At 39.7% G+C, this 15,004-nt stretch overlaps 1 protein-coding gene across 11 annotated transcripts in view; it reads left to right on the forward strand.

Annotated features, from left to right (window-relative positions):
• Positions 1-15,004, forward strand: part of LOC110445452 (catenin delta-1-like) — a 76,524-nt gene that overhangs the window by 35,845 nt on the left and 25,675 nt on the right. For 9 of the 11 annotated variants that reach the window (XM_021490091.1, XM_021490095.1, XM_021490093.1 and 6 more), the window contains 4 exons: positions 1,353-1,551; positions 2,601-2,851; positions 5,320-6,146; positions 9,493-9,696. In XM_021490091.1, coding sequence (XP_021345766.1) covers positions 1,353-1,551; positions 2,601-2,851; positions 5,320-6,146; positions 9,493-9,696 — 1,481 coding nt within the window. The remainder of the gene's footprint in view (positions 1-1,352; positions 1,552-2,600; positions 2,852-5,319; positions 6,147-9,492; positions 9,697-15,004) is intronic. The other 2 variants (XM_021490094.1, XM_021490099.1) reach the window with 2 other exon arrangements.

Here is a 15,004-nt window from a genome sequence, read left to right on the forward strand (position 1 = left end):
ACAAGTTTATATCAAAGTTCTTATTGTTGTAAGAGAAAATGTTTTAATAAAATGTACAGTGTTTTTATTTCCTCTAAAACTATATTAAATACTGCTGTCAGTAAATGTGATCAAAGATTAAAACAGCATTTTTATTTGAGCTCTTCTTCATTAAAAACGACAAATCCGGAATTTCATTCCCCTTTCCGGTTTGTACTTTACACAATCCAAGATGGCGACCATCACTAACTGAATACACACGCTATTTCAGCGTTGTCAAATGCAATCATATGTGAGTAAATTAATTTATAATAGATGTAATAAGTGTTTGTTTTGTTAATCCAACAGTAGGTACCTCAATTAATCACCTATTGACCATGCTAAAAGGATCCGGTGGTAATTGCTTTAGGCTCCAGTGAGCACGCTTGCCGGACACCTGTGCCCTGTGGGCTTGTCGTCCGGTCCCCCTCCCCACTAATTACAGGCCCCCTGTGGCAATACGCTTATCGTGCAACTGACCAGTGGGGTCATTGATGGACTTCGGTCAGCCGTGTGATTTAATCAGTGTCAATTTCTTGTGTAAAAAGACCACCTTCTGTTCAGTACAAATAACAAGGTGATACGGTTCACAGTTTAAGGTGATACGGGTCAATTAAGCTGATACGGCAGGGAGGATTTCAAACTGAAGCTGATACGGAGCCGTATCAGCTAAATGGCCTGGGGAGAACCCTGTTGTATACCATGCATGTTGGTATTGTCTTTGGACGAAGTCGGTGTATGATGGTGTTCAGTAGCTGATGATAGGGTATTGCATGTGATAATACAGTACCTATAGGTTGTGTTACTGGTGATGTGTTGTGGGTTGTTGTACAACGTGTTTTGTATCTATTATTACATAAGGGTTTTTCAGTCTATATATTTGGGTGTAAAAGTCATTCACTTTAGATATTTTCTTCCCTATTCATGAAAAAAACCCCCAAAAAAACAAAAAAAAATCCCCCCCCCCCCTGTCCCCCCCATATACACACATGTTTTAATGCTTTATACTAGACAATCTTCAGAAAAATGAAGGGGGGGGGGGGTATTATCAAAATGTGCAGAATGAACCTGTATAGGGTTATTATTACAAAGTACAACTATGACGACAAGGCTGAATACATTGCCTTAGAGCTAATACTACAGTAAATGTCAGTTAATCTGTATAGTGAAATTTTGAAGAGCGGTCTTCTATATGCTAATGGCTAAAATCCAATTAACATTTCCCTTTCAAAATACTGGTGTCCCTCCTTACAGTGTCGAGTGTTGTATATTGAAGACAATTTATGAATATTTTATGTTAGCGATGTTAATTTGTGTCTGGTCTTTGCTTACAGTGAAGACAACATGGATTACCTACAAGATGACCCCTACAGTACCCACGGACGTATCCCTTACAACAACAGCGACCCTTACAACCAGAGTTACTCCCCCGGCGCCCTAAACGGAGGCAACCCCCAGTACCTGGCTGACAGGTCACCCCACTCTTCACACCTGTCCCTACAAAGTACGGGCAGCAACCGTCACCCTAGAACTGTGAGTACCCCTGTCTTCACCTGTTTTGTCACACCCCTAACCCGGTCTTAACTGCAGCTGGCATCTTAGAACTGTGAATATTCTCCATCCCCTCCATCATTTCCAACCCTATGTACTGTACCCCTTTGCTGCAGAGCTTAACAGTGAGTACCTTCTGTTTACCTCTATTTCCCGTTCTGTCCCCATCTATATCACTACTGACCTCAGTAATGCTCTAACTTTACCTCCATCTAATATCCAAAAGCTTCCAATCCCTTGACCCCTTCCTGCAATGTCACTTTCGCCACTATTTTATGTCCCGATGTAAAAAATCCAAATCATCAACTACAATTCAACTACATATTGATTGCTTTTATGTCTGTGTAGCATCTATAAAAAATTACGTTAAAAAATGTGAAAATGTAATTCTGTTGTTGATAATTCTGGCCTTAAAGTGGCTAGTATCTAACATTGTTAGAATTTCAACCTAAAGGGAGTTTAAGACTGAAAACAATGTGTTTTTAGGTCTCCCGACAGACCCTGCTATTTCTTGCTGGCTCAAAAGCTTTTAAGCAATATATATTTCAATGCTCAAAATCTCATATCAAAAATGAAACAACATTAAGTTGAGTGTTTGTGACATTTGGTAGCAGTTTCTGAAATTTTCTCCGAGAGGTTGGTAGTAAATGTTAAAAAAACCCATACCTACCGTTCTTGCCCAAGTTTTGGAGTGATGTACCCTGAAACACACATATGTTTTATTTAGGCCTAATGAGGTCAGGGTCAGAGGTCAAGAAGTCACAGTAATGGCACAACAAGTAGAAGAAGATAACGTTGATGTACAACAGTGATTGATAGCCCTGACATTCCTGAAGCACAATTCTGACTGCTCATATTGCTTATTAAGGCTATCATATTTTTCTCGATACCTGACCTGAATCTATACCGTAAATTTTGTTGAAGCCAAAATCATGTATGCAAACGCTTATTGGATTTTGATCAATTTATGTTGTTTCTGTAATGTTGTTGACCAAAGATTTGCTATGAGACGACATGTGTGTTTGTTGCAGGCGATGAAGGGACCAGGAATGCAGGGCTCCGTGTCCTCTCTACCGCGAGAACAGCCTAACGACAACTACATGTCCTACTCGGCAATGTCCCCAGCACAGGGCCCGCCCAGCCCCTCAAGGTTCAACAACTATGGTGGCGATCCTGATCAGTACGCTGATCAGTACCCCGACCAATCGCCCCGCTACAGTCTTGCATCTAATGACAGCTTACAGAGGCCACAGTACGACCCCTATAGTCACCATGATCATAGGTACATCTTATCCCACAAAGCCAGCCCTACGACAATAATCGATAGCCTTGTTACCGTAATGAGCTTAAAATAATCAAATTTTGAAACATTATAGAGTTCTGTGTATTTAATTTTTCAAACTGAATTGCAGATTATTACATTTCAAAAGCAAACAGACTGTGTAGTATTGTCAAGTTTATGGTTTGTGTTTGAATTGTGTAATTTCTTGTTTTAAGTGTCCCAGAAAACACTCTAAATACTTGCATGAATATTTGCATCTGAGTCGGATAGAGTAGAGAACTAAAAGCGTGCCTGAATTTAAAGGTAATGCAGATTTAAAAAAAAGATTTTTTAATAACATTGTGTTTTTCAATTTCTGTTCAATTTTTGCAACTTGAAATTTATAAAATGAGTTTTAGTAGGAAGAAGGAAAGAAAAAATATCAAGTGCATTGTGGGATAGACAGAACTATTGCTCAGCCAAGCGAGCAGACAGGTCTGGTACCCATGACGATGGAATAATAATAGCCACCTAAACTCTGCCATTTTCCTTTTTATTTTGCTGCCATTAAAAAATTCAGGCTGCAATATCAAATGAAGAAGTTTTGTCGCTAGAGCTTTCGATGATCATTCACTTTGGGTGTTTGTATTCTTTTGAAATAGTTAGTTTTGATTCATTTTTGAAAGAGTTTAAAAGTCACTGGTTTGAATATATAGCCAAAAGTTTCATGGATTTTTGTAGAGTTTTGATAGAATAGATTATGGAAAAAAACATTTCAAGACAATAAAAAGGATCATGGCAGAGTTGCATGTGTGCATGGTGTATGTAAGTGTGTAACTTGAGCCCCAGGCATGTTGAGGTAGACAAGTCATCCCCCCTCTCCATTACCTCCTCTCTAAGATCGTTTAATCATTGATGTGTTGAATACCACCACCAACTTATCGAATATTTCAGAATGATATCATGGCGCCACTATAGCATTAAATCTATAATTTGACATTGCTTTACATACACCACGGGGGTAAGAGCACAGATACCAGACCAGCACGCTAGCTTATTTTATTCAGGCTTATTCCAGGATTTAGAACAATTCTGAGGTAATGACTTTCTGAGGACTTGAGCCCCCACAGGCTTTTTTTTATAGAAATAACATTAATGTTGTGAGGAGTAGTCTCCCCTTGGCCCATCACTGTACATTGTATGTATGTATGTTCTTTGAGTTTACATCATCGTCACACTCATCGCTGAAAAGTATTTTTACCTGAAATAACACTTTTATCTTATTGTACATTTATTTTGTGATACTTATTTATTTATTTTATTCTGCTTTTTTCCCCACCATTTTATTGTAAAACAAATTTTCCAGACTAACAAGTTTTACTTATAGTTTGAACCAATTTAACTTACAAAAATATAGTATACATATGTGTTTCAGATGGCCCAGTGTGCATGGCATTGTTTGGGTCACCTTCTGTTTTTTACTTGTCGGCCTGTTTTTAAGTTAATGAGAGATTACCTAGAAATATGGAGTGAGATATGTTTTCAGATTTGCATGAAAGCATGGGAATCACAGACTCTAGAATCCCATAGCTAGATTGTGGATTGAGATCAATAGCTTTAAGACTATAGAATGATAGTTATTATAAGAATCATTGCAGGGCATAGAATAATACTAGGCTTTTTGTAGCTAGATATGGGAATTGTAGAGCTAGACATACAAATTCAGCTAATAATAATGTTTACAGCTAAACATTGCAATCAGAGCTTTGGAAATAGAAGTTTGACATGGGAATCCTAGCTGGCATGGGAATCCTAGCTGACATGTGAATCCTAGCTAACACAAGAAAGCTACACATGGGAATCAGAGTTTGATATTGAAATAACATAGTTAGGTTTGGATCATGGTTAGAAACATTGGAATCAGAGCTAGACATTGAAACCATATAGCCAGGCTTGGGTCAGGGTTAGACACTGGAATTGGAGCTAGGATTTTGAACCATATTTAGACATTGAACTTGGGAGTTTTACATGGTAGTGAGAGCAAGGCTTTTTGAACCATAAAACTAGACATGGGAATCATAGCATGTGTGTTTTAGTTATAGTGGGCAATGTATACCGGTATATGGAATAAGTACATGATATAAAATATTTTGTAACAGGTATTTTATTATTTTCTATTAAATTATTGTATGCAATAATATTCTTTCCTTTTTTTTTTTTTTTGCATCTAATTTCTATTCATGATTTTACCAATTTTAAAGAAAATTACACTATAAGCACAAAATTTTGATTGCAATCCAGACATTTTATTACTATTTTGGTAACTTTTTATGTTTCTTAAAAAAAATATTGGGCATTCAATTCTTTTGATTCTAATGTGTTAGCATAATAAATGTTTTTATATTTTTTAAACAATAAAAGTTGAGGTAAAAAGTCGAATCTGTCATCTGCTTTTTTATATCGAATTTAATAAGTTTTGTTCTGTTCAGTAGGGACATGGGACCTCCAGGAGGTAGGGGGAGCTACAATCAGCCCCCACCTGAAGACATCAGCCCCTATAACCACCACCCTATTAGCAGGGACCCTTATGGGGACCAGCCAAACTATGAAGACACCCGTGGGGGCGACTCTTTCTACAGAGACTCGCCAGTAGGGGACAGACCGGATATGCCCCGGGGTGGACCCATGATTGATCCTCCAAGTCGCAGTGACTCGTACCGTAACCCCATAGACCCCTATGGGGATCAACCCCCGCTGTACGAGACAGGTGCTTATACCGGGGCTCCACCACAGATGGATGACCGGTACAAGGAAAACTCGTTTGAGGACGACCGGTACAGAGGTCCGCCAGGTGATAATTATATGCCGGAGAGTGGTTACAGGGAATCCCCTGTCCCTGGCAATCAGTACTTACCTCCAGATGATAGATTCAGAGACATGTCACTAGATGACCCCCACGGGGCCCCACCCCCTATGGAGGACAGGTACAGGGATCTACCTCCTGGTGACCGGTTTGAGGGGGAGCCCACATTTGGTAATTATGATGATTACCCCTACAGCCCAAACAAACATGACGGCCTTCCTGATGTTCCACAGGACCCTTTTGCCGATGATCCATTCCAACAGAAGGCTGCAATGGCGGCAGCAGAGGAGCGTTACCGTGCCTCTCAGGCCGATCTTCGGTATCGTGATGAGGATCCCTATAGTAGGCGAACCCCATCACCAGTAGGGGACAGACCGGACATGTCCCGGGGAGGTCCCATGATTGATCCTCCAAGTCGGAGTGATTCGTACCGTAATCCCGGAGACCCCTATGGTAAGCTTGCAAGAACGAGAATACAAGTTGTAGCTAAAAGACATCATTTAGACTAATCTTTCCCTGCATTTTGCATCAAATGTTAGTTACTAAAAGGTACCTGACAGAGCAAAACTAGATAGAAAAATTCTGCATATGGAAATCACTTGCTGCGGTGCAAGAAAAGCTAGTTCTTAAATATAAACAGGGCTGGCACTGGCTGCATTCCATGAAAAAAATCACATTCTCTCCTTCTACACTAGGTGAACATCAAATGAAAACTTGAAATTAATCTGGATACTAAATTTTTTCTTAACTTTCTGATGATTCAAACTCAAGTGATCCGTTTCCTTTGCAACCATCTCTATTTTCCTGATGTTTTAACAGAACTCCTAATTAAAAAGAAATTTTAACCAGAATCTGACCATCTGATCTTGTAGTATAAGGGGAGATAACTCTGTCTGGTTTGATGCTTTTTGTATAGTTTTTACTTATGTATGGTTAGGGTTCTATTGATCATTTGTAAGCTCTAAGTCATGTATACAAAGTAGCTTTATGTTACGTCAAGGTTCAATCTGTCAAAATGTTGCAGAATTTCTTAAAAGAAATCTTATGTCTCCCAACATATTGTAAAACATTTATGTCAAAAAGGCGAAAGTTTTACATTTGAACTGTACTATTTGCCAGAAAATCAAGATATTATTGGACTTTTTTCACTTGCTTTGTAACTGACATGATGTTATGTACCATAGGGGAAATCAGTTCATATAAGTTCAGGGCTAGACAATAAGGGTAGCCCGATAGTCTGAGACTAGTGAAATCTCCAGCTGGACTAGTGTAGGGCTAGACAATAAGGGTAGCCCGATAGTCTGAGACTAGTGAAATCTCCAGCTGGACTGCAGGGCTAGACAATAAGGGTAGCCTGATAGTCTGTGACTAGTGAAATCTACAGCTGGACTACTGCAGGTCTAGACAATAAGGGTGGCCTGATAGTCTGAGACTAGTGAAATCACCAGCTGGGCTAGTGGAGGGCTAGACAATAAGGGTAGCCCGATAGTTAGAGACTAGTGATCAGACTAGTGAAATCACCAGCTAGACTAGTGCAGTGCTAGACAATAAGGGTAGCCCGATAGTTAGAGACTAGTGATCAGACTAGTGAAATCACCAGCTAGACTAGTGCAGTGCTAGACAATAAGGGTAGCCCGATAGTTAGAGACTAGTGATCAGACTAGTGAAATCACCAGCTAGACTAGTGCAGTGCTAGACAATAAGGGTAGCCCGATAGTCTGAGACTAGAGAAATCTCCAGCTGGGCTAGTGCAGGGCTATACAATAAGGGTAGCCTGATAGTCTGTGACTAGTGAAATCTCCAGCTGGACTAGTGTAGGGCTAGACAATAAGGGTAGCCCGATAGTCTGAGACTAGAGAAATCTCCAGCTGGACTAGTGCAGGGCTAGACAATAATGGTAGCCCGATAGTCTGAGACTAGTGAAATCTCCAACTGGACTAGTGCAGGGCTAGACAATAAGGGTTGCCTGATAGTCTGAGACTAGTGGAATCTCCAGCTGGACTACTGCAGGGCTAGACAATAGGGGTAGCCTGATAGTCTGAGACTAGTGAAATATCCAACTGGACTAGTGCAGGGCTAGACAATAAGGGCAGCCTGATAGTCTGTGACTAGTGAAATCTACAGCTGGACTGCAGAGCTAGACAATAAGGGTAGCCTGATAGTCTGAGACTAGTGAAATCTCCAACTGGACTAGTGCAGGGCTAGACAATAAGGGAGGCCTGATAGTCTGAGACTAGTGAAATCACTAGCTGGGCTAGTGCAGGGCTAGACAATAAGGGTAGCCCGATAGTCTCAGACTAGTGAAATCACCAGCTAGACTAGTGCAGGGCTAGACAATAAGGGTGGCCTGATAGTCTGAGACTAGTGAAATCTCCAGCTGGACTAGTGCAGGGCTAGACAATAAGGGTAGCCTGACAATAAGGGTAGCCACATAGTGTGAGACTAATGAAATCTCCAGATGGACTAGTGCAGGGATAGACAATAAGGGTAGCCCGATAGTCTGAGACTAGTCAAATCTCCAGCTGGGCTAGTGCAGGGCTATACAATAAGGGTAGCCACATAGTGTGAGACTAATGAAATCTCCAGCTGGACTAGTGCAGGGCTAGACAATAAGGGTAGCCCGATAGTCTGAGACTAGTGAAATCTCCAGCTGGACTAGTGCAGGGCTAGACAATAAGGGTAGCCTGATAGTCTGAGACTAGTGAAATCTCCAGCTGGACTAGTGCAGGGCTAGACAATAAGGGTAGCCCGATAGTCTGAGACTAGTGAAATCTCCAGCTGGACTAGTGCAGGGCTAGACAATAAGGGTAGCCTGATAGTCTGAGACTAGTGAAATCTCCAGCTGGACTAGTGCAGGGCTAGACAATAAGGGTAGCCTGATAGTCTGAGACTAGTGAAATCTCCAGCTGGACTAGTGCAGGGCTAGACAATAAGGGTAGCCTGATAGTCTGAGACTAGTGAAATCTCCAGCTGGACTAGTGCAGGGCTAGACAATAAGGGTAGCCTGATAGTCTGAGACTAGTGAAATCTCCAGCTGGACTAGTGCAGGGCTAGACAATAAGGGTAGCCTGATAGTCTGAGACTAGTGAAATCTCCAGCTGGACTAGTGCAGGGCTAGACAATAAGGGTAGCCTGATAGTCTGAGACTAGTGAAATCTCCAGCTGGACTAGTGCAGGGCTAGACAATAAGGGTAGCCTGATAGTCTGAGACTAGTGAAATCTCCAGCTGGACTAGTGCAGGGCTAGACAATAAGGGTAGCCTGATAGTCTGAGACTAGTGAAATCTCCAGCTGGACTAGTGCAGGGCTAGACAATAAGGGTAGCCCGATAGTCTGAGACTAGTGAAATCTCCAGCTGGACTAGTGCAGTGCTAGACAATAATGGTGGCCTGATAGTCAGAGACTAGTGAAATCTCCAGCTGGGCTAGTGCAGGGCTAGACAATAAGGGTAACCACATAGTCAGAGACTAATGAAATCTCCAGCTGGACTAGTGCATGGCTAGACAATCAGGGTAGCCCGATAGTCTGAGACTAGTGAAATCACCAGCTGGACTAGTACTAGTTCTGAAAACCAATAGCCTGATTGACTATTTCAAATTTGATATTGCTAATCTAATGAATAATACTGGGTTAGTGGAATTTGCTCATGAACTAGTAAAAATTGGGAAGTACTACCCCAATCGAGTAGTGGTATTGAAAATAAATTTCTAGCCCTGCAAGTATATTCTGCCTGTACTTGCAATTGTTGTCTTAAAATAACCTTTGACAAAATATATATTTAACTTGGACTTTCTCAACAGGTCAATATAATGAACAACCACCACAGTACCAAGATGATCACAATGATAGTCGAGACGGACCCCCGTATTCTGACGAACATGATGGGCGTCAGCAACCTTACTTCCCGGATGATATGCAGCGATCGTCAGCCCTGAACCTGAACGCCCCACCTCCCGACGACTACCACTCAGACGGACGGAGAACACCGTCCTTAGATGGGCAAGGTAATAACATTTTCTTTTCTAAACACTTACCATATTATTATCTCAAGTAGATAAATAATGGAGTCTTGTTGATCCCGTCTGAACTTTGGAATTTCGGATGCTGTGGTGTAAGAACTTTCTGAACACCACAGCTTCAGTGAAGTGTTTTCCCTAGGAACAAGCTTAGTTGTGTCCTTGACCAAGACTTGTCTTTTGAAAGTCCAACTCTCTAAAGAGCTGTACTTTCAACAAACTCATTTCTTTAAAAATCTTAGTACATTGAATGCAATTTTTTTTTTTTTTTTTTGTCCTTGACAAAGACTTGTCTTTTGAAAGTCAAACTCAGCAAAGAACTGTTCTTTTAGCAAATGTATTTCAGAGGTTCCCAAGAGTTTCCTGATCAATAGTTTTGACTGTAACATACCATTAATAAGCCTGGTAAATCAAAATGCAGGCTGTTGTGGTAAGTCAGAAAATGTCCACACAGATCTATGGAATGTTTGTCTGTATTGTATTTATCCTAAGGAATTTGGTATTAAGAGTGTACAGTTTCACTAGCTTGATGCCCAGGGCTGGTAGCTTGTATGTCTGGGGTTGTGAAAATTTTAAATATTTATTATAAAAAATTCTAATGACGACACGCCTCATGTGTCGAAACTAGTCAATGTAAACTTGGATTAAAGCCGTTATACCCAGCACTACGTTGTCATGGTCATCTTTTCTGTTTGATTGCTCTTCTATATATATAGACTCGTGTATTCCTTGTGAAACCCGTCTGTTGGGTAACGCAGAACTTTGCTAAACTCTTCGCATGGACGTTGGGTCTCCCACTCTACGTATGAAAATATAGATTGGGCTGGTAGAATATTTGAAATCTGTCAACGGGATAGGACTAATATATACAACCCAGAATTTGTATGTTATTAGGGACAGCTAAAACACCACAAATTCATTTCTTGTTATTTAGCCGAAAGTCTTATCTCTTTATAGTGACTTATTTGACCATCTCGGTGTATCCTATATACAGCTTATCTATGCATCGGAGTATTGATACATTTGATTTGAATTTTAGACTTCAGAGCTGTGCTCAAATTATTGCTTCAGAGTCAACATAAAAATCAACTAAAATTGTTATGTTTCTGGTAACATTACTGAAAAAAATAGGAAAGGTCAGTCGGCTTTTGTTTTTTTTGATGGGTGGGGGCTTATTTCAGAAAAAACACCAAACATAATTTTAGGTCTTTTAAATAATAATATCGGATCAAATTTGGTTTTTATATCTGCCCATAAAGTAGAGAAGATATGTATATATATAGTTGCCTTGTTTGTTTGTCCATCAATTTGATTTGCATCCAGTGGACAAGTTATCCCAACACTGGATGGAGTGCGTTCGAGCGAGATAAAATTGTTAGGATCGGAGGTAAAAACAAAGGTTGCAGAGTACCTGAAACACATCAATGTTTATATTTTTGGCCGAAGGATTATTGGTGGCAGGATAGTTGGGCAGCCATATTAGGATTATTGGTAGCTGGATATTGGGGCAGCCATTTAAGGATTATTGGTGGCTTAATAGTGGGACAGCCATATTAGGATAAATGGTGGCTACATAATGGGATAGCCTAATTATGTTTAGGGTAATGATAGTGGAACAGCTGGATTTTTGGTGACTGGATAGTGGAATTGCAGGATTAAGATTGGTGACAGCGGTGGGTGCATGGATTACCAAGTCTTGACTGTAATAAAGGCTAAGTTTGTTTTGAACACAAACAGGAATTGAAATACACGGAATCTTATTCTTAAGTCTTGACTGTAGTTGTGGAAAACTGTCCTTGAAAGTGTGATAATAGATAATTGAATGGGTAATGAAATGTATGGAAGCAGATTTTGTAAGATAGCTGTTGATGTAACGCATGTTAAGGCCGGTACTGATGCTGCAGTCTTGGAACGTATGTGGCGACGTGCAGGGATGCTGCAGTGCTCTATTGATTTCTGGGTACCGCTATTAATGCTGAATCTTGAGAGTCAATGAAGAGTTTATTTACAAACCAGCCGCTATTGATTTTCTGGATGCGCTCCAGACAAAAATATACCGGTTGTCAAATTCCAGGGTGATAAGTGTTTGGGTTGTAGTAGAATTAGATACACCATAGATATATCTTTGTCGGGTAGTCATCAGAAAAATGCAGTCCAACTATGCGGTATGTCTATGAATTCGTATTTGTAAGATCGGGTTGGGCAGTTAATCCATTGGATTGGTGCAGAAAAGTTAAACACCCATAGAGTTCGGGGGGGGGGGGNGGGGGGGGGGCAGTTATCAGACACTGGGGCAGTTTGATTGGTTTAGGAAAAGGGAGGTGTTGGACTTTGATTCATTGTAAGAACCTTCTAGTGGTCAATAGTTGTTGAGAAGAGATCCATTTGTCCTTTATTTACAGGTGTCTTTAACTCATCGACCCCTGAAGACACATTTGAACTCTTCCAATTCAATGGTTGGAATAGTTCATTAGGAAATTTCAGGGGTGAATGAGTTAAAAGTCTCTTTTGGAAAGGTTAAGAGATAAACATAAACACACTCCACAGACATGTTTTCAATTTGTTAAAACATCTATTAAGAACTTGTACAAGTCTACCGTCTGCTGTGATGTCTGTGACTCAGTACTGGCCCAGACAGCCCTTTTAAAGGCATGCAAGCAAGTGGTTATTAGTGTCGTCATCTACACGAGCCATTCACATTCATTTTCCTACAAAAATGAAAAATAAAAAATGTATCAAGGGAAACAAATTGTCGGATGATACATGGATGTTACATGGTTGTTACCTTGGCCCTATGTGGTTGTGGTTAAGTGGCCATTCAGCCAAGATGGACATATCTACTGTAATGTAATGCACACTCATGCACATGTTGAATCAATAACGGCATGAATCATAAAAAAAATGGGGCTCTCACAAGGGGACACATTACTGTATAACTCATAAAAATTTAGATTGTCCTGATAAATTTATAAACAATTAGGGTTAAAAAACAGGAAGAATAATGAATAATGTCAAAATATTGAATGAAACAAATTTGTTTTAAATCTGTGTGCTGATGAAAAAAATCTTTTTGGATGAGATGGCAAGGAAAATTGTTTGGAAATGATTTGATGTTAAACATGATATCAGACTTTCCTACACTGACAGGTTGGTATCACACTGTACTGTTGACTTCCATAATGGTCACCATTGGACCAGGTATTCTGGTCACGTTATTCTTCATGTACAAGGTTTTATATAGAGATATCTAGCATTTCCATGTAAAACACAGCACTAACATTTTGTTTATGAGAAGCAGAGAAGTTTTAAAAAGTGTAGGTCGCACACACGAGCAGATTTCCTGACATGAGCTTGTGTTAGAATAATTCTTCTCACATGAGGAAATCATTTCACTTGTGCATTGGAGGTGAGCATTGTCTAACCAACTTGAAACTCATGTGCAAAACTTAATTTGCATGCATTTCTAACTCATTTCTCGTGTGCTGCTCATGAGATAGATACTCATGAGTTTCTTGTGTGCAATGGTTAGATTTTTCTATACGGGTAAGAACGCTATTGATACTGCAAGAACATATATGCTCGATACTCACTGACAAGGAAGATATTAATAGGAATTTGAATCATTAAAACATTAGGTAGTCCCAGCTCGTCTGCTGATTGTAATCCGGGCTGTTTTCACACTAACCACACGTAGCCCATTGTCACCTTGGCCGTGTGTGGATACCTATCTAAGGAGGTGTAGGGTTCGGGCAGTCTTACCCACAGCAAGGTCACCTTGACAGGGGAGGACTGCCCTTGGGACCCACTGGTCACTGTTACAGACAAGTTTGTCTGAGTAGGAGTAGAACACTGTGGGAGGATGCTGATCTCAAAATATTTCGAATTACCAGCATCATATTTATAAAATGTGTGATAACAGCTTCATATGGAGATGATTTAAATGAGTTTGCAACAAAAAAAAATGTTTCTTTGGTAAAGTGACGGAGAACTCCACATTGTGTTTGGAAACTTCGTCCTGGATTTAAGTCAAGAATCTTTACTGTTGGACTGGAATTCGAATTTCCAATCAAAATGTCAGTTAAGAGTCTGGAGAAGCTTGAGCACCACAGTATTTACTATAGCGCCTGTCAGATCTACCAGATGAGACTTGAGACCCTCCGTAAGTACCTTGTCCTGAAGGTTAATACACTTTGTTATGGACCTCATTGGGTAATAATCTTTGTTTAGAAAAAAACGATAAAACCAGGCAAGCAAACCAGGGCACTCGGAGAATCCAAAGTAAAGTATTTTCACTGAAATTTTTTTCATAGTCAGATATTCTGTTTTCATTATGTACACGGATAAAGCTATTATCAAATCTGACTTTATGGACCTACCAAGAAATACCCTGTTCTTTCTTTTCAAGTTACAGTAGAACTTTTTCCTTATATGAGCTTTGCTGTTTCAAAGATTTAAAAACCTTAACTGACCAATCTGATTACCCTGAGGGACTTCTGCCTAGAAACACCCTACTCTCCCATTCAAAGCTACTTTATAACTTGCCCTAGGAGACAGTTCCTAAGAAATACATCCGTCTCCCACGCCAGGCTTACAGGGAACAAGATTACTTTGAATGATAAATAAAAAATGTCTTTCTGAAGTTCATCAGTAATTTATTCCGTCGTATTTTCTTTATGGAAAAGGGATTACCTTGATACTTTGTAAACATTTCATTGCGTTTTTCAAAAAAAATGCCAGTCACCGTATGACCTTGTATACTAACCCCAAATGAACATATATTATATTTCATAATGTCCTGTGCACGGTATGATAATTCTTTTATGAATGAAATCATGTTAAGTACAGTCATATGCCAACATGTTTCAATGTAACTGGTCGCTTTCCTTCACTGGTTGTGTGTCTGTATATTTTTTGAAACTGACAAGTCATGCTTGAATCAAAATATAAGGTTTGGTACATTGGATAAATCTGTGCATGAAGATTTCGAGAAAAAACATCCTATAATAGATTTGTTTATAGTGTTGTTGATTGGAATGTGAACCTGATAGTGTTATGAAGAATTGATCAATGCGCTGTATAGGTATAAAAGTCTACCCAAGTATTTATATGGCTGCCGTAAATGTTACACCAGGGTATTTGGACCAAATTAATATAGAACCGTAAGTTAAAACCTTAATGACACAAAAACTCTAGTAGAAAAAGATAATTAATTTTCTTCATTGATGGAATGTTTATTAAGTAATTTTCCATTATTGTGCTAATTAATATTAATCACCTGTTTCTACGAGTTTTCAGT

This window comes from Mizuhopecten yessoensis, unplaced genomic scaffold (genome assembly GCF_002113885.1).
Source record: "Mizuhopecten yessoensis strain PY_sf001 unplaced genomic scaffold, ASM211388v2 scaffold2307, whole genome shotgun sequence".
Classification (NCBI taxonomy): domain Eukaryota; kingdom Metazoa; phylum Mollusca; class Bivalvia; order Pectinida; family Pectinidae; genus Mizuhopecten; species Mizuhopecten yessoensis.